This window comes from Rhizophagus irregularis, chromosome 24, assembly GCF_026210795.1.
Source record: "Rhizophagus irregularis chromosome 24, complete sequence".
In the NCBI taxonomy this organism is placed as follows: Eukaryota; Fungi; Glomeromycota; class Glomeromycetes; order Glomerales; family Glomeraceae; genus Rhizophagus; species Rhizophagus irregularis.
This window is the reverse complement of record NC_089452.1, coordinates 425,609-446,451: the sequence shown is the minus strand read 5'-3', so window position 1 is coordinate 446,451 and position 20,843 is coordinate 425,609. Positions and strand designations below refer to the sequence as shown.

The 20,843-nt window shown below is 26.2% G+C and overlaps 6 protein-coding genes across 6 annotated transcripts; 2 read left to right on the top strand and 4 right to left on the bottom strand.

Annotated features, from left to right (window-relative positions):
- Positions 1 to 3,861, bottom strand: OCT59_015822 (uncharacterized protein). Its single transcript, XM_066132066.1, has 3 exons — positions 1,337 to 3,861; positions 1,016 to 1,251; positions 1 to 924 (listed from the first exon to the last, which is right to left on the bottom strand). The coding sequence occupies exons 1-3, from the start codon at positions 3,722 to 3,724 to the stop codon at positions 642 to 644; spliced, it is 2,907 nt and encodes a 968-aa protein (XP_066003095.1). The 5' UTR covers positions 3,725 to 3,861; the 3' UTR covers positions 1 to 641.
- A 2,451-nt stretch (positions 3,862 to 6,312) lies between these two features.
- OCT59_015821 (Adenylate kinase) lies at positions 6,313 to 8,451 on the top strand. The gene is made up of 5 exons (XM_025325341.2): positions 6,313 to 7,208; positions 7,335 to 7,542; positions 7,616 to 7,801; positions 7,889 to 8,124; positions 8,234 to 8,451. Exons 1-4 carry the CDS (start codon positions 7,022 to 7,024, stop codon positions 8,121 to 8,123), a joined length of 816 nt encoding a protein of 271 aa, XP_025181716.1. The 5' UTR covers positions 6,313 to 7,021; the 3' UTR covers position 8,124; positions 8,234 to 8,451.
- Positions 8,452 to 8,936: 485 nt separating this feature from the next.
- On the bottom strand, positions 8,937 to 10,488 carry OCT59_015820 (uncharacterized protein). The gene is made up of 4 exons (XM_025315934.2): positions 10,176 to 10,488; positions 9,796 to 10,090; positions 9,262 to 9,651; positions 8,937 to 9,169 (listed from the first exon to the last, which is right to left on the bottom strand). The coding sequence occupies exons 1-4, from the start codon at positions 10,361 to 10,363 to the stop codon at positions 9,080 to 9,082; spliced, it is 963 nt and encodes a 320-aa protein (XP_025181715.1). The 5' UTR covers positions 10,364 to 10,488; the 3' UTR covers positions 8,937 to 9,079.
- Positions 10,489 to 12,825: 2,337 nt separating this feature from the next.
- OCT59_015819 (uncharacterized protein) lies at positions 12,826 to 14,307 on the bottom strand. The gene is made up of 4 exons (XM_025315933.2): positions 13,782 to 14,307; positions 13,389 to 13,695; positions 13,103 to 13,325; positions 12,826 to 13,025 (listed from the first exon to the last, which is right to left on the bottom strand). The coding sequence occupies exons 1-4, from the start codon at positions 14,201 to 14,203 to the stop codon at positions 12,946 to 12,948; spliced, it is 1,032 nt and encodes a 343-aa protein (XP_025181714.1). The 5' UTR covers positions 14,204 to 14,307; the 3' UTR covers positions 12,826 to 12,945.
- Positions 14,308 to 15,969: 1,662 nt separating this feature from the next.
- On the top strand, positions 15,970 to 16,352 carry OCT59_015818 (uncharacterized protein; the record flags this gene model as incomplete). The annotated part of the gene is made up of 2 exons (XM_066132064.1): positions 15,970 to 16,266; positions 16,335 to 16,352. 2 exons carry the CDS (start codon positions 15,970 to 15,972, stop codon positions 16,350 to 16,352), a joined length of 315 nt encoding a protein of 104 aa, XP_066003094.1.
- Positions 16,353 to 17,801: 1,449 nt separating this feature from the next.
- OCT59_015817 (uncharacterized protein) lies at positions 17,802 to 19,422 on the bottom strand (the record flags this gene model as incomplete). The annotated part of the gene is made up of 4 exons (XM_066132063.1): positions 17,802 to 17,968; positions 18,653 to 18,846; positions 18,919 to 19,079; positions 19,168 to 19,422. The coding sequence occupies 4 exons, from the start codon at positions 19,420 to 19,422 to the stop codon at positions 17,802 to 17,804; spliced, it is 777 nt and encodes a 258-aa protein (XP_066003093.1).
- Positions 19,423 to 20,843: the final 1,421 nt, after the last annotated feature.

Sequence of the window (20,843 nt, the reverse complement as noted above, 5' to 3'; positions counted from 1 at the left end):
TTGTTAATTATAATAATAATATATTATTTATTACTTTTATTACTTTGTTTTTATTATTATATTAAAAATTATGTAATGTATATTATGATATGTATGTATAATTATCGAAGAATTAGTTATTAGTAAAATGATTTTTTAATAATGTAAAATTATTGTAAAAACAAGTTTTATGATTGATGCTTGATGATTAAATTGTTATGTTATTTGATTTTTCTTAAAAAAAAAAATCCCAAATTTACAAAAAGTTTTTTTTTTTCCTTTAAAAAAAAAAAAAATCGAATAAACAATTATGTAAAAAGTTCTTTTTTAAAAAAAACTAAACTACTTTTTAATTTCTAATGTCTTTTAAGTGTTTTTTTTTCTTTTTTCTTTTTTTTTTTAATAAAAAATGGCTTTTAAAAATGTTTGATACCCCCTCTCTAAGATCTAAATTGATTTTTTTTTGACGCGACCGGCCATCATCTTGAATATATACATATTTATATGTTGATATCCACACCACATACTATTGCAGTTACCCAGCGTGTATTATACAAATACGATCAGGGAATATGTAGTGAATTTACAAACATATATATTGTTTTATAAATCGTATCATTAGTACCTTTTTTTTTTTTACAAATAAAGATTAACCATTCTTATCATAATTTCGACCTCCCCAGTATAACATCTCTCATTGGTTCTAATCGAAATTTAACTTCTTTCATTGCTTTTGTGGTTGGCTCCCATTCTTCATATTGTTTCCGTAATTTCATGGTTTCATATTTTAAATGAATTGATTCTGAAACTTCTCTGTCTTCTAATACACCACGCATAGCCCATGGTAAATAAAATGGGTTATTTTTCTGTTGTGCTACGAAACGATCAAGTTTTAAATCACAAGCTCCGAGTGATGGCGTTTCAAATAAATAACGTACTGCTAACCTATTTATTTAAATGGTTTCGTGTTAATATACCGTATATGCATATAATTAATGAAATATATGTATGTAAAATAATTAAAAATACAACGTACGTATAAACTTCGATTTCCGTATATAAAGCGGAATGACCTTCACCATACATGGAACCTGCAACAACTTCACTTAATTGTACCATTATACCATGATCTAATATTCCTGCATTACGTAATTTAATCGCAAAAACGATTAAACTAGTTAAGAAATCCTTCTCTTGATACAATGGACCATCAATATAAATTGCTCGCATTATTGATGGATGATTAACACCGTTGAATAAACCAGAATATAACTAAAAACAAAAAAATATTATTATTAAAAAAAATATATTTTCTAAAAAACCACTTTCACTTAAAAAACCATTTTAAATTATTTACCGGTACCACTTGATCATCCATGGAAGCAACATAAACAATTTTAACACCGGAATTAATTACTGTAGTTAATGCTTCCCTATATCTTTTTGATACAAGAGTTTCCGAATCCATAAATTCAAATAATTCCCTAGCAGCATCTGCATCATGACTACGACCAGCTCCAACATAATATTTCATTATATAATTTTCTTTTAAATATGGAAAAGGACCATGTGATACACCAGCCATTGCTAACATACAAATACGTTGTCGTTTAGGATGAACTAGACCTTCCTTAATAAGTCGTGAAAGGAGTATAGTGCTCACGGGAGTACCTTGTGAATGAGTAGCAACAAATACGGCATCTGCTAAAGATAAAGCTTCGCACCATACTTTATTATTTAACAAATTTTTATGAAGTAAGGCTTCACGAGTTGATATAGTTCCTTCACCTTCAAGTGGAATACAAGTTACAGCATCACTAGGAAGAGAAATTCCATGTTGTGATAAATAACCTAAAATAGCTTTGGCCATCATATCACAAAATTTGGGAGAAGTACCAGTAGGTTCACCAACAACAGCTCTTACTAATCTAGCAGGAAACCAACCATGAACTCCAATAATTGCAATACGTTTAACATCAACAGTTGAACGAGTTAATTCATCCAACCATTTCGGAAGAGTACCTTCTAATAGTCTTTCAGGAGGGAAAAAATAAGAATTTATGGCATGTAAAGCTTGTTGTACCATTGAATTTGGTCTTCTTCTTGGTTTATTTCTTACAAAATCTTCAAATTTAGGTAAAACGACATTAGCAGGAACAGGTTTTAAAGTTGGGGAAGCGGTAACAATTATAGTATCAGAGGATTTCTTTTCAATTTCAGTAGTTGAAGTAATTTTAAGAGATTTTTTGTTTTTAGGAGCAGAAAGAGTAGAAGGAGCGGAAGGAGGAATTTCCAATTCTTTCTTTTCCACATGTTCAACGTGATGAGAAGTAGAACCATCAGTGATCAATTTTTTAGCATTTTTTGATTGAAAGAAATGTACCCAAGAAGAATTATTATCAGATAAACTGTTAACTAAAGGATTAGATGATTTTCTAAAAGGTTTTTGTTTTTTATCATTTTTCGAAGTATTATTTTCACCCTTTGAATCTTCTTTGGAAGAATCACCTTTTAAAGAACTATTACTTGAATGAGAAGATTTTGAAGATGATGATGATGAAGGAGGTAAAAGAGGATCAGATTTTGAGGGGAGATCATCATCATGGGCATTTTTACTATTTTCACCATCATTAGATGAATCTAACAAGGTAGTTGAAGAAGAAGACCAAGTACCAAATAATGACCATCTCCGTATTTCAGAAGAATTTTTTGTGACTCTCTTTTTTCTTAGATTATCATTTGAAGAAGAAATTTCACTATCAGATGAAGAAGAAGAAATATGACTTTTATTAGAAGAAACAGGATTATTAACCTGATCCGTCTGTTTACTATTATTGTTGTTGTTTGTAGTGATGTTATTTGCGGTGCTATTATTAGAGTTATTGTTGTTATGGTTATTACTATTATTACTGTTACCGTTACTATTACTATTAGTAATATTATCGTCTCGTGAAACATCTCGTGAGATATCTCTGGAAGCATCTTTTAAAGCACCGCCACCACCAAATAGCCACCAATTTTTTGTTGAAGAAGAAGAAGAATGAGAAGATGATAATTTTACACTCTCTTCAGTATTTAAATCAGTAACTAATTTATTTAAATTAGTTGGAGAAGAAGATCTCGGTTTATTTTCTTGTAAAATTGAATCATGATTAATAATTTTTTGTTTTATAACAGGACCATCCTCATTTATAGGAGTAAGTATACTAACAGAAGAACCATTATCATGTTTTAATAATAAAGGTTGTTTATCATGATGCCTTATTGATTTAGATTTATCAGTATTTAAATTTGAACTCGTCATTCTTAATTTCTCATCCATTGAAATATTATTATTTTGTATTATATTACTATCTTTTTGAGGAGTATTTAAAGTAGAAAAGGACCACCAACTTCTAATAGAAGAAGAATATTTATGTTTATGTTCGTCATGATTTCTAACTTGAGAATTATGATTTTTTGGTATTGGGATAGCATTGGAAACTTTAATATTATTATCCGATATTAAAGGTTCAACCAAAGTAGTAGTAGTTGAAGCGTTATCCGAAACGTCCGTTGTTTCACTTGTTATACTATCAGAACGAGGACGAACTTTAATTGTAGAAGAGGAAATATTATTATTTTCCAAAATATTATTATTATTATTATTTATAATAATTTTATTATTATTATTATTATTGTTATTTTGTTCGATTAAATTTTGTTCTGAATAAGAAAAATTCCACCAAGAATTATTACGAGACATATTTGTACTTTTCTTTTTTTTTTTTTTTTTTTTTTTGAAAAAAAAAATAAAATAACAATAATAATTATTATTTCAATGGAGAGAGATTTAAGAAGAGAGGAAAAAAAAACGGATCAAAAGGAAAAGAAAAAAAATTCGGAAAATGATGATAAGGAAGAAAGGATTTATTTATACGGAAATTTTTTTTTTTTTGGGGGGAGGGAAAATATTACAATATATTACAATGGAGTTGATAGAGCGTGTTTAAAAACTGTGTGATACTGATGTATGTTATGTAGTGTGTATATAGTACATGTACATAATATATATATATTTATAATATGTATATACTATATATACTATACTTATATTATTATAAAATCATGATGTAATGCACCGAAAAAAAAGGATTATGCAGAACTTCAACAACAATTTGTAAATAAAAAAATTTTTTTTTTTATTTATACAATACAATTATAAACGTACCGTTGGGGAATTTGGGGAATTTATTATATTTATTTATTTTAAAATTAAAAATAATTGGAACAAAAATCTAAATCAAGTAATAAAATATTTTGGGGAAAATTTTTGGGGATCTTTGTTACATTTTATCATATGAGTGATTATGATTTGCATTTTTTAAACGTACTGGATTATATTCATTTTGGATTATATTAAATATATATATATATATATATATTTTATTTATTATATTATAATGTGTTACTTTAATGGAAAAGAACATCCGATTAATTGATTTTCGTTCGTGTTCATGACCTTTGAAGATTATAATTAAAAAGTCTCACGCTCATAAAATATACCCATTAAAAAAAAATAAATAAATAAATAAAAAATAAAAATTTTTCCCCAAGGAAAAAATTTTTTGAGAAACAAGAAGAAAAAAATGGAAAACTTCGGAATTTTAGAATCCGATTAAAAAAAAAAAAGGATCCATTGAAAAAAAAATTCACCCTACTATTTTTAAAGCCACGATTTGCCACTTACTTGAATTGTTTATTAATAAATTAGTTTTAGTTGAAATCACAAAAAAAAAAATTAATATAAATAATGAAATAATATCTCCGAAAATCTAACTTTTTTTTTTATCGTATAAAAGTTTTGACATCTGTATTCATCATAATTAGAGTTACAAAAAATACCTTTTAAAGTGAAGATTAAAAAAGATTGTGAATTTTGTGATATATAAATATTATAAATATAAAATCAATAAATATGATAAATATGATAAATATGATAAATCTTTTTTATCGTTAAAAATAAAAAAAAAAGATATTCAAAAAATAAACGTAAAAACCTGTTTTTTTTTATCCGCATTAAGTATTTTGGTTGTTTTCTTATCTATTATCTTGTGAAATATCTAATATTTCACACTTTTTTAACGCAGTATGCTTAACATTTGACCGCAAACCTCGCAGTTTATTTGCGCCTTTATCTGCCTTTTCTCATGAAAAAACTACACACTAAATTTTGTATCACTTTATTTGACGCTTATTTTTTTTTCTCATTAGTAAAAAAAAAATGAGTTCATTATGACAAATTTTTATTAATCGAGATCTTTTTTTTTATTCAAGGTTTATCCAGTAAAAATTTGTATTATTAATAATCACGACAATCACGTCATTTTATTAATTATGATCGTTTTTTTGATATTCCATATATAAACTATAAAAAACGATAAAAACGATAAAAATTTGAAATTTTTTTTTTTCTTAGGGAATTTTTAATTACACCAAATAATTAAATAATTGATAATATTAAAAAAATATCGAATTATTCTTTTTTTTCATTTGTTTTTGTTAAACAAAAAAAAATTTTTTTTTTTTTCGTATATATATTTTATTTTTTTATTTTTATTTGAGAAAAATAAATTTATAAGCCTTTTTTTTAAAAGAACGCGATTACCTCATTACCAAGTTTGAACAAGTATTGGACCAATAAAAAAAGAAAAGTATTCACATGTTTTAATCTCTCGATGATTTTTATTTTTTCGATGATTTTTTTTTTTTTTTACCCCGCAAAAAAATAAAAATAATAATAATAAAAAAAAAAAACGTTATTTTATTTATTGTTTATAATTATTTTTAATTACATAAAAAAAGGAAATAGGGATGATCATTTTGAAATTGGAAAAGGAAACGTGTTGAAATGGTAATGTGGATTGGTAATTCATTGAAAAACGTGTGAAATTTGAATGGTTTATTATTAACAACTTTAATTTTTACAAATTTACACGTGAAATTATTTAATATTTAAACATGAGTAAAATACTATTTTTAATTGGAAGTAATAAATAATATTATTGATTACGATTATGATATATTCGATTATCCTAAAATCCTTGACTCCTAAATGTCATAATGAATGTTCATTACAATCATCTGAAAATCTCTCATCTCTCAAAAAAGTCGAATCATCTTATCCTGAGTTTACATGTGAACAAAGGCTGTGATTAATATGTTAAAATAATTTTTGGTTTTTTTTTTTCGGGGCTTGTTGTTTACTTTATGTAATGTATGTAATCAAAATCTAACATGTTTTTCCCCAACACTTTTATATAAACTCAATTAATTAATTAATTGAGTTAATTCATTAAAAAAATTTTCATTTTAAAACTCATGATTATTTTATGCATAATATTTTTATATATATTTCATTCATTTTTCATTATAATGATTAAAATAGGTAAAAATATGCGTTTCAAAGTAAATTATTTCTTTGTAATCAAAAAAACTTTTTTTTTGATCATTTTTTTTTGTTTTTCTTTTTTGAGTTTTTATGTTGCATTCGTTATGACATATATGACATGTAATAATATGTATAATATGTAAACCAAAATTACTTCTAGATAATTCCTTAATTCTTACCCGTAGTATATCCCTATATTTCCATATCCCTATTCGTAATCCCGTATATCCCGAATATCAATCCTTTGTAATTATTATATCATCCAATTTTTTTGCCAATCAAATAATACCACATGGGTTTTATATCGGATGCATAAAACAAATATACCAAATTAAGATAATTTTTCATTATCCTTTTTTAAATAATTTTCTTATGAAATAAACGTGTCTTAATTATCATTGTTCTCATTGGTCAATCTTTTAGTCATTTTTGTATCATTTTGTATCACTAAAAAGAAAATCAAATTTAATTTTTTTTTTTTTTTTAGATTTATTAAATGTAAATTTTTCCGAGATTTCACTTTTTTATTCTTTTATTTCTTTTTCTATTTTTTTTTTTAAAAGTCTCCTCTTTTAATTTCTTCAAAGTGGAGCTTTTTTAACGTTTAAAAAAATGGTTTCAGGATCAAATACTGATCGAAATAATATTGTAAACCTTGACGAAATAATCCATTTAAAAGGTTTATTACAATCTATTCATGAACGTATCGAAAAAATTGAGAATGATGTAAAAGGAAAATTATTTAAATCAAAGGATCAACAGGAATTAAGAATGGTACTTATGGGTCCCCCAGGTGCCGGTATGTATTGTGAATTATTTTAGTGAATTTTTAATTGATCTTTTTTGGATTTTTTTTTTATTGATGATTTTTTTTATTGATGTTCACTTTTTTTTCTCCCACCCCCCACTCCATCCCACCCCTTAGGTAAGGGAACTCAATCTCCAAGAATAAAGGAAAAATTTTGTGTTTGTCATTTGGCTACAGGTGATATGTTACGTTCACAGGTAGCTGCTAAAACTAAATTAGGTTTAGAAGCTAAAAAAATTATGGAATCTGGAGGTTTGGTTTCTGATGAAATTATGGTTGATATGATTCATGATGAATTAAATAATAATCCTGAATGTAAAAATGGGTATGTTATCTACGTATACACGATACACGTCATTAGTAACGATTATAATAATTTATTTATTTATTTATTCTAGATTCATTTTGGATGGTTTCCCTCGTACTGTAAAACAAGCTGAAAAACTTGATTCTATGCTTGATAAAGATAAGAAAAAACTTAATCATGCTGTTGAATTAGTTATTGATGATAATTTATTGGTTTCACGTATTACTGGTCGTTTGATTCATCCTTCTAGTGGTAGAACTTATCACAAAATTTTCAAGTAATCTTGTTTTCATTATAATAGTATTTTTATTTTGATTTATTAAAATATTAATTATTTTTTATTTCCTTTCTTTCCCCTTTCAAGTCCACCAAAAGTTTCTGATAAGGATGATGTTACTGGTGAACCTTTAATTCAACGTTCTGATGATAATGCTGAAACTTTAAAGAAAAGATTACTTACTTATCATCAACAAACTACTCCTGTAGTTGATTATTATAAAAAGAAAGGTATTTGGTCAAGTGTTGATGCTTCTCAGAATCCAAATGTAGTTTGGAATAGTTTATTAGCTATTTTTAGTGAAAATGGAAAATCTAAATAAGGTAAGAAAGATGATGATGAAAAAAAAAATAATAATTTTTTTTTAGATAATTTTGATAATTTTCATTTTTTTTTTTTTTTTAATATATATAATTTAATTTTAAATGGTAGAAATTTTTTAAAAAATAATCCCCACTTTTGTTTTAATGATTGATTCAACAATATTTGATTAATTAAATAATTATATGAAAGTATTAGTAAAAACTTTTTTTTTTTATTGTTATTGATCGGATATGGATAGATTGCAGTTTATCAAAATGAAAGTATTAGAATCTTAATATTTCATGTTTATAATAATATATAATATGTATACACACATATTAAAAATAATAATTTGGTAATATCTTGATAATTGATCAATTTATCTCTGCAACTCATTTTGCTTGATCTTATTTTGCTTGATAACTTGTTTTGACATTTCGAAATTTGGTAATTTATCTTGATAACTTATTTTGCTTGATCAAATTTATCTCGACAACTTATTTGCTCGACAACTTACTTTGCTTGATCTTATTTTGCCTGATAACTTATTTGACAATTTATCTTGACAACTTATTTTACTTGACAACTTGTTTTGACATTTCGATAACTTATTTTGACAATTTATCTCGATAACTTATTTTGCTTGACAACTTGTTTTGACATCTCTACAACTTATTTTGACAATTTATCTTGACAACTTATTTTACTTGACAACTTGTTTTGGCATTTCGATAACTTATTTTGACAATTTATCTCGATAACTTATTTTGCTTGACAACTTGTTTTGACATCTCAACAATTATTTTGACAATTTACCTCGACAACTTATTTTGACAATTTATCTAGTTTGACAATTTATTTCAATCTATTTTGATGATTTATTATCTATGTTCTAAACTATTTTTTACTATTTTTACAAAAAAGCATTCATCTATCAATTAAAATTATATAATTATAATCATTTTTCTATCCATTTTATTCTTTTTCGGATATTTTTTGCATAATCTTTTCACGCCAGTCTAGATAATCACTATATAACTGCGTTTCCCAGTAATTGACGATTTTCTAAAATATCATAAAATTTTTTAATACATATATTACTATCATGATACATATACTATTATCATGTTACTCGTAATAAAAAAAAATATATTTACCATTTCTCCCTGTGAAACACACGATCCGATACAAGAAATTTCTTCTTCTTCATTATCTACCGATTTTGAGATTGTTTCCTCATCATCTTCATCTTTTTCATGTTGTACGTTTTTCTCTTCATCTTGCAATTTTCGTTTTCTACCTCTTTTTGTCTCTTTACCATTATCATTCGTTTTACTTTCATTACCTTTAGGTTTGGATTTTTTTTTAAGAGGTACTGGTTTTTTTAATGCTAATCTAAGTCCAGCTTTTTTTTGTGATCTAAGTTCATCGATGTAACTCTTACAATAGGTTTCAACAAGTTTTGTATATTTGTTTGATTCAGCACGAGTAATTGTAATCTCTGGTAGATCAATTAACTCTTGTAAAGTTATTCGATTTTGAAGATCCTACATGTGATTAAAAATAAGTTTACCTGATTAACTTGTATTAACATGTAAACATGTAGACGATATTTATAGACGATAGATAATATATAAATACTTTATGTACTATATATATATACATGATACTACATAAACTAAAATACTTACTTTAAACGCCTTACAAACACACCAAAATATTGCAACTTTAAATACGTCATCATCCCAATCTATTGCTTTAATATTAGCACTTGTCAAATCTTTTGTCCAATTATTTTTAAAAATTTCAAACATTGATTCAAGGTATGGTAAAGTTTTTGGACATCCAAAACGTGACGCTAATAGTTCAAAACTTAAAGTGGAAATGTTTAAATTTTTCTTGATATAAGAAAGAGAAGAAGAATAATTTTGTTCCGTTGTACTTGCAAGTTTTACTATTGAACGTTTATCAAATGGAATTTTTAACCTTTGTAAAAAAAAAAGAACCAAATTAGTCATAAACGTTAAATATATTTTCTCCTTGTTTTAAAAAAAAATGGAATATATTATACATTTCACACGCGACGTGAATACAAAGTGCAGGTTTACAACTATGCCAATGTGTAATAAGTTTGGAGTCTATTTTTCTTTCGACTTCCTTTTGAATTTCAAAAGCTTTTGTTTTAATTTCTACTTCGTCATTTTGAAGTCCAAGTTCGCGTATCACGTTCGTAAAAATGGTAGTGTTTCGTCTCAACATTTCGTTTTATTCTAAATCAAAATATAAATTAAATATATATATAATTTTTTTTTTTACCAACGTCAAGTTAAAATACAAATAACAAGGAAAAAACGAAAAAAACGGGAAAATTGGAATTGAATATCAATTAACGAGTTTTTTTATTTTCGCGCGTTAAAAACGCGAATAATATTCACCACGTGATTTTATATTTCTGTGTTATTTCATGTTTTAATGTCAGATTGTAGATATACTGTAACACTACTGCGAGTAATTTAGCTGAAAATAGATCCCTTAATTTTAAATCAAAGTCAGCATGAGCAAACCCAAATATTTATTCGTTAATTGTGATGAGCTGTAGATCATGGCCATGGTTACGAAAAGGGCTGAATATTTATTGCAATTTATTGTATAACTTATATACATTAATAAGCAAAATTTTGATTATTTTGCATTTTTTCATTTTACATTTATTAAAGATAATTAATGCTTTCATTAATTATACTTTATATAGTAAACAACTTTTATAATTTTCTTTACTAATCATGATTTTTTTTTGTATGTTTTTGTTTTATCTATTATTTATCCACAATTCACCTTATTGCATAATATTTTGTCCTAAAACTTCACTAATATTATAGTACATTATAAATAACCCTGCTTTATTACTGTCCTATTACATAGTTTTAATAAGCTAAAAAAAAATGTTTTATTGAAAATAAAATGAATTGCTATTACAGAGATCTATTGTACGTATAAATAAAATAAACAAAGTCCTAATCAGAAAATACAATCAAATAAAAAGACAAATCAGACATTTGTATATATTATTTTATTTTTATAAAATAATTTGAAATAATAAAATTTACTCAAATGAAATTGAAAATGAAAAATTGGAATGTATCTCTTGAAAGTATTAAAAAAATAAAAATAATAATTTTAATAATAAAACTTAATCCGGTTATATAGTATTATTATAATCTATTCATTTATTTTATTGCAACAATTCAAATTACATAATACCTTCATAAATGCATATGCATCCTTTATAAATGAATTCCTTCTCTATAACAGGGTGGAATATCCTCATATTATCACATTATTGCCAATCATTTTGATCATTTGTTAATTATCTATTCAATATTATCACATAAGTGACATAACAAAACCACCATTATGGGTTATTTTTTTTGCAAATTCTGCTATACATAAAACTAAAATAATTTGAATTGCCCATCTTAAGTCAAAATGGTCAAAATTAGCCAAAATTACATTGTAGCATGTGATTATTATAATTAATAACTAATATGAATATTCAAAATTTACAATATCAATATCTAGTGATCAGATTTAAATGAAACATATACCATTAGATTTGCCTCATTGAGAAGATTTGAATGGTTATAAAAGTATTGCAATTAGATCAATAATGATGAAGCTATTACATTTCAAAGTTTTATATATATTATTTAATCATTATATAATATAAACCTTTAAAGCTAAAATATTTTAGTTTTTAAAGTTTAATTTCAGTTTCATGTATGAATTTTACATAATAAAATAGTATATATTAACTTTTTTATAAATTAAATAATTTTTACTAATGGCAGCTTTTTATTTATAATGCATTTATTAAAAATAATTTAAATAAATAAAAGAAAATTTCTATTTATATTTATATTTACATATATTTACACATTGTTGTAGTTTAGCCATATATATTTCTTTAACTTTTATTCAGAAATCTTCTTTTTTGATTGCAAATACATTTATCTAATAGTATTCATTAGGTATTGTATACATCTTCTAAAAATGTAATAACAACTGGTTTGTTATTTAAAGTTCTAATCAACTCTCCTTAAAAAGTTAAAAAATTTATTATTATTATTCATTTTATATAATATTTTTTTAGTAATGGTTTACCTTTGTTATTTAGTAACAAATAAAGTTATTTGAATATTTTGAACATTTAAATTACAATATTTCAATAAAAATTTATGGCCTTATGTTTTTACATTTTTAAGAAATATATTAATATTTCTCTATTTATTTTGTATGCTCCCTTTAGAATAGGTTTTTAAAACTTTAAAGCTTCAATTTATTTAGTCTATTTTATTGGATAAATATGTTTTTTACCCTCTTGTATGATGCTTAAATCTAGCAAAAATTTGTAAAAAAGAAATTCTTAATATAAAAACTTTTTTATTTTGCCTGCTTTGCAAGTTTACTTATTCGGTTTTTTTTTTGTTAATTCTGGCCAGAATTAAATGATCGGCATAAAAATTTCCTTTTTGAGATAAAGCGCATCACACATGGGGGCTGGATATAGATTTACCCTATTTTATTAATGTTTTATACTTTTTTGTAAATTTCGGGAAGACGGGTAGGTTCGAGGAGATGGGAACAAGAAAATTTATTTTTAAATACAGGCTGAAATAATTATTATTAAATTTAATAATTTAATTAGAAAATCTATCTATTTTGTAAACTTAAAATTATTATTATAAGGATTTGATTTATTGGCATCAGTATATAATTATACAATATTAAATTTAATTGTGCTAACCGAAGTGAAGTAAAGCTAGACAATTGGGTTTCAAATCTTAGCGAAACATTTCCTTCCGCTTCTTGTTGTTTCTGGCTTGTTGGATCAATTCTGCATAATGTTCTCTATATTTATGAGGTAAAAACAGATTTTAATTAAGGCATAATAAAATCCTAAAAAACCAAATATACAAATAAAACATATAAAAAGGATATCATAAAAATTGATTTCTTCCGGATTGGTTAATGACTTCTTAATTAAATTAGCATTTTTTGCTTCGTTGCTCTGCTGAGCTTTTTCCCATTTTTTCACTTCTCTTAATAAGTCTCCTTTACTTTTTGGGTTTGTCGCATCGACGTTTGCATTATAAAGATTTATGAAATAAGAATGACGAGCTATCATTTCATTTTTAGTTCCGTGGGTTAACAAACCCTCATCCTTTATAATTTAAAAGTATTGTTAAATTGCGACACTTGTAATTATAAAATTTATTAGAATTACCTTTAATAGATTCTTCAATTTTCTATCATTCAATACGGAATACGCCATTTTTGGCTTTTTAAATAGCTTGATTGAGTTCTTATTTTCATTATCATTTATTCGTCGCCTCTTTTGCTCGTTATTATCGCTATCATTTATATTAAACGATTTTTCCAATATACGTTTTGATATAGTTTTTTCTTCAACCGATAAAAAATCGGAATTACAATCTGGAATTGACTTGAAAGAATCTGGTGCTTTCCCTTCGCCACCACTTATTCTTCTTTTAGCTTGTTTACCAAGAGTGTATAAATTCATAATTAATCCCCTAAATTATATAATATGTGAATAAAACGAGCACATGTTATACAATATAAATAATAAACGCGCTCTCAAGTATACCCAATGGGATACCTATTAGTTTTGTATTCTTTAATAAGCTCTTCTATCACAGTATTCTTATAAAGTTGTGTAAATGTTGTAAAAGAATTTTCACAAATAGGACAACATAACGCAGTTGTTTTGTTATTGTAATCAAACTTTATACACCCAGCACAAAACGTATGTTGACATTTTGACGACATGGGGACATTATAAAAGTCCTTACAAACAAAGCATTTTAGCTCTAATTCTAGTTCTGCTAATCCATTCAAATCGTCAGAATCGGAATCAACTTGTCGCGTATTACGTTGAAGTGAAGTAGGACGGGATTTTGTAAGATGGAGTTCTTCTGAAAAAGGATCAACTTCCATAGAGTCAATTGAAGTTGAACTATTCATATAAGAAGGTAAGTCAAGTGATAAATTAGATGGTGTCGCAGAAGCGGAACTAAACATGTTGGCTAGTGTTGATAGTTGAGTTTTGAAGAAAATATAGTATAATAGGAGAATAAACGTAAATTTGTAAAGTTATTAGTTAATACACTCGAAAAAATGTATTTTTTTACGCGTTTTTTGGATAGACACTATATTTAACTATTTAATTAACCCTTGTATCACCACCAAATGAGGAATCTTACCACACGGTAAGATTCCCCCACCAAATTGGTGGCGCATGCCGCGCAGCTATATATAAATCACTGGATTATCCAAGATCTTGTTAAATCATAAAATATTTCCTTCTTTCTACTGTATACAGTCAAACCTTTATATAACGATATGTCGGGACATATATGAAATTTTTAGAAAATATCGTTATATCAAAGTTATACCGATATTTATATGTCCTCACATATAGTGGGAAAATAAAATTTTATCGGTATAACAAGTTTTTAATAGTATATCGGTATATCGAATATCGGTATATCGAGGTTAGACTGTAAATGTAAAATTTAACCGTTAATGTTAATATTCATATAAAATTATAAATACGTAATGTATTAATTTAAATATCATTCAATCGATCTTGAAAAAAACCATATCGCCTCGATTTTCTTCAAAAGTATCACATATAGGCGCAACAAGGTTAGAGACGAACATTAAAAAAATTCTATTAAGCTATAATCATGATTTTGGTAATATAGATTTCTCATACAGTAAATTGAATTTTTTTGAAAAAATTGTAAGTGTTATATAATGTAAATTTATTGACTCTATACTTTTATAATTACCAAACTTAATAATATACACATCAATTCTTTCTCAAAGAAATTATATTTATATATTTATTTATCTAATTTTAATTTTATATTTAAACATTCACTAACATCGGTTTGTAATACTGTAATATAATACTCCTTTCATACAACTTATGCGTAATTTTTGTAAAAAATTTTTTTAGTAAACAAATTTCAAAAATAACAAATGGAAACCGAGTTTAACAAATTAAATATCTCAGATAAAGACACCGATACAACATTTGTTCGTATTGCAATAAACCTTTACTGAAGAATTATGGTGTGGATGGATCAGTGGAAATCTTAGTTAATAAGAGATACATAAGAGATACAATGTATAAACCCAACTAAAGAAGTATATAGTAGCTTATTTCTTGAATGGGTACCATGAGCCTAAACCAAGAAAGTTCCCTTGAAAAGGCTAAATGGATCACAGAATATAACAGACGAATATTTAAGCGAAGTATGTTTCTATATTATATTATATCTAATTTAATTAATTTATTTTTATTGTCTAATATTAAAAATCATTAAATTTTTTTTATTGTAAATATAGCTTAAAATACATTGGAGCTTATTTAAAATAAATTATCTTTTTATGAATTAACCAAAGACCCAAAAACTGTAGAATTTATGAATAAAAATGTTATATCATATATCAATAAGCTTACATGAATTTGGATATTGTCATAAAGATTTACATACTGGAAAAATTTTACAAATTAATAATAAAGTTACATCTTATCTTTCAGACTATGGATTATCTGAACCAGCAATTGAACAGAAGTCGGATGATAAAAATATACGGAGTAATGCCAAATATTGCTCCAGAAGTCTTAAATGGAGAACCATATACATTATCTGTTGATATTTATAGTTTCGGTGTGTTTCTAGAAAACCACCTTTTTACAATAAAAGACATGATTTAAATTTAGCGTTAGTAATATATAATGGACTTAGATCAGAATTTGGAAAAGGAATAAATATATGAACGCTAATTCAAATGAAAAACCAACAACTGATGAATTATATGATATATTTTCTTTTTGGTATTCTTCTATTAGAGGAGCAAAAGATAAGTCGGTTATAAAAGGAAAAGAAATTAAAGAAGTATTTAAAGAAGCATTTAAAGAAGCATTTAAAGAAGCTGATAAAGAAATACCAAATACTTTAACTTCATATGAAAAGAATTCGGATGCTGAGAGCGTTACGTTTAGTAATTTATTACCAAAACCTGTTAATTCATCCATTTTAACTTCGTATATTAATATATTAATGATGAAGGTATTTTCTATTTTAAAATTTATTATAAATAAAAAATTTTATGATATTAATTTTTATTGTTTTAATAGCTTGCGATTCTCAATTAATCGACTTGGAAATTCCCAATTAAGAGGTAATATAAGCATTATCTTTATATAAAATTCAAAATAATAGACGCGTGCGATGAAAATAGCTGATTTAAAGTAAATTAAATTTTTTCGGGTTTAATTTTTAGTTTATAGTGATAAAGTTTCTTGACGTTTTTTTACCGTTTAAAATAAAAAAAAATTTGGTTCGCTTATTTTCAATGGGAAATGTATCAATAATTATATATTAATTACCTATTTAATTACACAAGTACGTCTTTTTTTTTCTCTTTCTTTTGTCCACTTAATTTAAATCACATCATCGCTTTCATTAAGCATCGTCTTAAACTTTTTAGTGCTTTTCGTTTTTATACTTTACTATTAACATTAGCGTCTAGATTAGAAGTATTAATGGCACTTACAACATTTACACATAACTTGATTTACGAATAATAAAACCTTACAAAAAATCCATTCATAAATGTACGGATAAGTTTGTCTGCAGATTCTATTTCACGTTCAATATTTGTTACATTAATTTTTTTACATTACTTTCATCATCAACGAATTCACTTAAATTCTTTAACCGCTCTTGTGATTTTTGACTCAAATCTGGACTCATTGCAATACGATGGAAAATCACAATTTATTCACCAGAGGATTCAACTACTATTCCTGATCCAGAATAAGAAGGATCAACTAAAATCTTCGGCGCACCCAAACTGATTTTTGAATTGTTTCTATATCCAAGTTATATTAGTTCCAATTTCATATCAATTGAGGTTAATAAATTTATAATTCCTTTAGGAAAATAATGCGAAACAAAATGATATTCTTAACAACCGGCTTTTTGAGTTAACTTCTCCAATAATCTTAATCTCTTTTTATCAAGATCAAAGATCAAAGAATTAAATTTTCCAGTATTTTTTTCATTACAGCTGAAAGAGCGAAGAGCGGTACAACGATAATGAGTATGATATGTATGTATGGTATATTCATTATCTATATTTTCGATCTATTTTATGTGAACTATACATATTTTTGTAATTTAAATGAATTTCCAGTTTTTTTTGTTACACACTATATATTATTTATATTGCCAGATGCTTCTATTAATAGACTGGAGAATGAATTTCTTCTCTTTTTGCACGTTCATTAGAAATAGTGTCTCTACTAATGCATCTCTTCATGTGATTATCTGCATAGCGAGAGCAAGCTATATGCTTTTCAGGAATGAATACTAGGGAGTCACATACAGTGCAATATATATAATTGTTTCTATTCCGGAAGGATGAAACCTTTACCTTCTTCATGAAATTTTGCACGCATTTCAATATAACCATTCTTAGAAAAGATGCCTGGGTACTCTTCAAGTATTCCTTGCTTCGGAAGGTAAAAGTGTGCTCGTTAAAAGATTAAAAATTGTACATATTCTTTTTTTAGTGATAATCAGAAAATAACGATGTTGGGTTAAAGTAAAGTCTGGGGATTGTTTGGATTGTTTGGTAATTCTTCTGTAAATGGTCCACGAACACGAGAGTACCACATTTCTGGTGTTTCATTATCATGTTTATGTTTTAAAAAGGCTAATGCTTTTCCTATCCTTTCATATAATTCATCCCTATTAGGGGCGTTATCTAAATCCATTTTTACAAGTGTTTAGGCAGATTATAAGCAAGATTACACACTACTAAATCCAAATTCATTTTTATTCGATTACGCCTTCTTGTTCGGCGTGAAAACAGATTCGTAACTACTGTATAGCTATGTTAGGTTAGTAGAATATGAAAGCAAATGTAATTAATTAATGTCACTTGTAAATACACGCACATATTTAAAAAAATCGAAGTAAAATGTTTATTATATTTTTGTAAAATAATACGTGAGAAAGGGCCAGCCGGATGTTAAATGAATAAAACAAATTTCTTAATATTGCGGTTCATCGTGAGTACTTCTTTGGACATATTATTAATAATTCTGTCACACAGCCCTGTAGTACGCATATCTTTGTTGCAATGAAAATCTGAACAGAAAATATTATTATGCAAACACTACATACGGTAATACACTAGTAAAAAAAACTACACAAATTGCAATTAATTTTTATTTATTTTAAACGAATTACAAGCATATATGAGCAATCAAAAGTATTTGTACTTCTTTCAACATCCTTATATTATTATATTCATGCATAAGTATATCAACGATAACGTACGAACACCATAGATTTATTTATTATCGACTAATTTGTTGATATAATAGCCTTGTTAATATGTTATTTTAATGTTAGAATCGATAGATATACTTTTTGGTGTACAAACCTTCTATAGAGTTATCACGCTCTCCAAGGTCATACCATTCAAGGTCATCATCATCATACGCTACTCCCCTAATTTTTGAAAGGATCCTTGAGGTTTCATTAATAGCCCAATAAGGATCGTAATTAAGCTCTTGATGTAATTTTGCTGTTAAGTTTGAGAATTCTATCAGGTTTCTGCCCGCAACCAAGACCTCCCTAAAATATATAAAATTAAAAATAAAGGTAAAAAGAAAAACAAGAGGACAATTGACTTGCTTTAATGGAGACTCCGTAAGCGAGAGATCATATTTTGGTTTGAACTGATCTGGCCAGGTTTCGGCTTTATATTGTTCATTAAGGAGAGAAATTGCATATTGTACGTCTTCGATGACTGAAGTACCCGGAATGGAAAAAACCTCCTGTTCAGCATTAGCGTATGTCCTGGCATACTTGATAATTTCTTGGCGATATCTTTTAAAGGATGAAAGATTCAAGATTGGATACGTGGTTTTCTTTGACAACTGAAGAACTGCTTACATCATCTTCTTCGCTCCATGCTACTTTCTTCTTTGATTTCGTTTCTTTGTGTTTAAAGACGCGTGTACGTTTAGAGATACGTGTATTTTGGCTTCTAGTTGTGAGTGGTTTGGATTTAACTTCTCTAGGTGTTCTAGGTGTTCTAGGTGCTCTACAGTTCCTCGCGTAATGTCTGGGCCGTTTGCAGTTAAAGCAGATTTTATTGTTTTTGTTGTTGTCATTTCTTCGTTCTATATTAGTTGCATTTGAAGACATCTTAGCTATAGTAAAACAAAGAAAAATGTCTCCAACATCGGTAAATAAACAACTTAAGGTTACATAGGGCTTGAACCAGCTGATCAATATATAAATGCATTACACAGAATAGTAATTTGAGATCACTATAATGAATATTTTACTGGAGAACCAGAAACACAACAGCGATAAGTAAAAGGATGATGACACATTTATATACTACTAGATCAGTAAATAACTAATACTTAGAAAATTAACCACTAGTAATTCACATCAAAAATTTTGAGTTACACTATGTCATTAACTCTTGCAATTTTGAATATTTCAAGAATGGGAAAGAATTCCATCCGAAACTTACATTAATTTAATTGAGAGTATGCTACATTGAATTGAAGCATGCATTAAAAACAATGGATGGCCAACTAAATATTAATTATTATTAATAAAATATGATCTTTATTGGTTGACCGGATACTTTTGGAAGGGTAGTGTATGTGAGATTTCAAAACAGAATGATAAGTAGTTTATTTTTAATAGATAATCTAGATAGCTAGTTTGCTTATGTATGTTCTATATATTTGTAATACTTTAACTTGTTCTTAATAAATGCACAGTGGTTAATATAAAAAAAAAATATATATATAAAAATATAAAATATTATCCTATTTTAAAGATTGTCTAAAGTGAAAACAAATCATTTGATTTGATATAATATGAGCGGACTAATTTTTTTATAAATTAAGATTAATATAAACTTAAAATCATAAAATAAGCATATTTTAGCCCGCTCTACAAGGAAAAAAAGTAGATTTTGAAAACTATTTTTGACTTTACATTTGAGCAAAAAGATTTTGCTAATCATATTCAAAAATGGATAGACAAAACTGAAAATCGAAAACGGCATTCAAAACATCATTTTGTGCTTTAAGTAAACTTGCAGAGCAAGCCAAAAATACACTTAGTGTATATGTTGTGCCCCAAGTTGATGATTGCCCCAAATCAACGATCGGCCTAAATTATCGGCCCATCTTTATAATGCCTTAAGAATTTTCAAAGCATTACCTTTCACATATAGTAATCATCGATGATTATCGTCAATTTGGGGCATATTGAGATTTGGGGCACAACATATATATGGCGAAAAGTTTTATTTAGAAAAAATTTTTTCAGAGTCACATGATTTGCCTGCTTCCATTTTAAGTAATATTGTAACAATAAAATATAATTAAATGAAACTTTTAGTGCAATAACAATTACTTATATTTTATTTAAAAAATAATTAAAAAAATAAATATAATTTAATATCAATACATAATAAACTTCCACTACATTATAATCAAGACATAGATTGTAACACACCCTTTAAGAAAAAAAATCCTAGTAACTATAACTCTTTTATAAGTATACTAATATATAGAATGATTTTTTTTATAAAGGGCGTG

Excerpts from the sequence above, each read along its gene's own strand:
- OCT59_015822 (XM_066132066.1), bottom strand. The coding sequence starts at position 3,724 with ATGTCTCGTAATAATTCTTGGTGGAATTTTTCTTATTCAGAACAAAAT. Across the intron at positions 1,252-1,336 it reads TGGATGATCAAGTGGTACCG|TTATATTCTGGTTTATTCAA; the intron begins GTAAATAATTTA and ends TTTTGTTTTTAG. Across the intron at positions 925-1,015 it reads ACGGAAATCGAAGTTTATAC|GTTAGCAGTACGTTATTTAT; the intron begins GTACGTTGTATT and ends TTAAATAAATAG.
- OCT59_015821 (XM_025325341.2), top strand. The coding sequence starts at position 7,022 with ATGGTTTCAGGATCAAATACTGATCGAAATAATATTGTAAACCTTGAC. Across the intron at positions 7,543-7,615 it reads AATCCTGAATGTAAAAATGG|ATTCATTTTGGATGGTTTCC; the intron begins GTATGTTATCTA and ends TATTTATTCTAG. Across the intron at positions 7,802-7,888 it reads ACTTATCACAAAATTTTCAA|TCCACCAAAAGTTTCTGATA; the intron begins GTAATCTTGTTT and ends TCCCCTTTCAAG.
- OCT59_015820 (XM_025315934.2), bottom strand. The coding sequence starts at position 10,363 with ATGTTGAGACGAAACACTACCATTTTTACGAACGTGATACGCGAACTT. Across the intron at positions 10,091-10,175 it reads ATTCACGTCGCGTGTGAAAT|GTTAAAAATTCCATTTGATA; the intron begins GTATAATATATT and ends TTTTTTACAAAG. Across the intron at positions 9,652-9,795 it reads GTGTTTGTAAGGCGTTTAAA|GATCTTCAAAATCGAATAAC; the intron begins GTAAGTATTTTA and ends AATCACATGTAG.
- OCT59_015819 (XM_025315933.2), bottom strand. The coding sequence starts at position 14,203 with ATGTTTAGTTCCGCTTCTGCGACACCATCTAATTTATCACTTGACTTA. Across the intron at positions 13,696-13,781 it reads AAAGAATACAAAACTAATAG|GGGATTAATTATGAATTTAT; the intron begins GTATCCCATTGG and ends TATATAATTTAG. Across the intron at positions 13,026-13,102 it reads GGAAGAAATCAATTTTTATG|CTCATAAATATAGAGAACAT; the intron begins ATATCCTTTTTA and ends ATCTGTTTTTAC.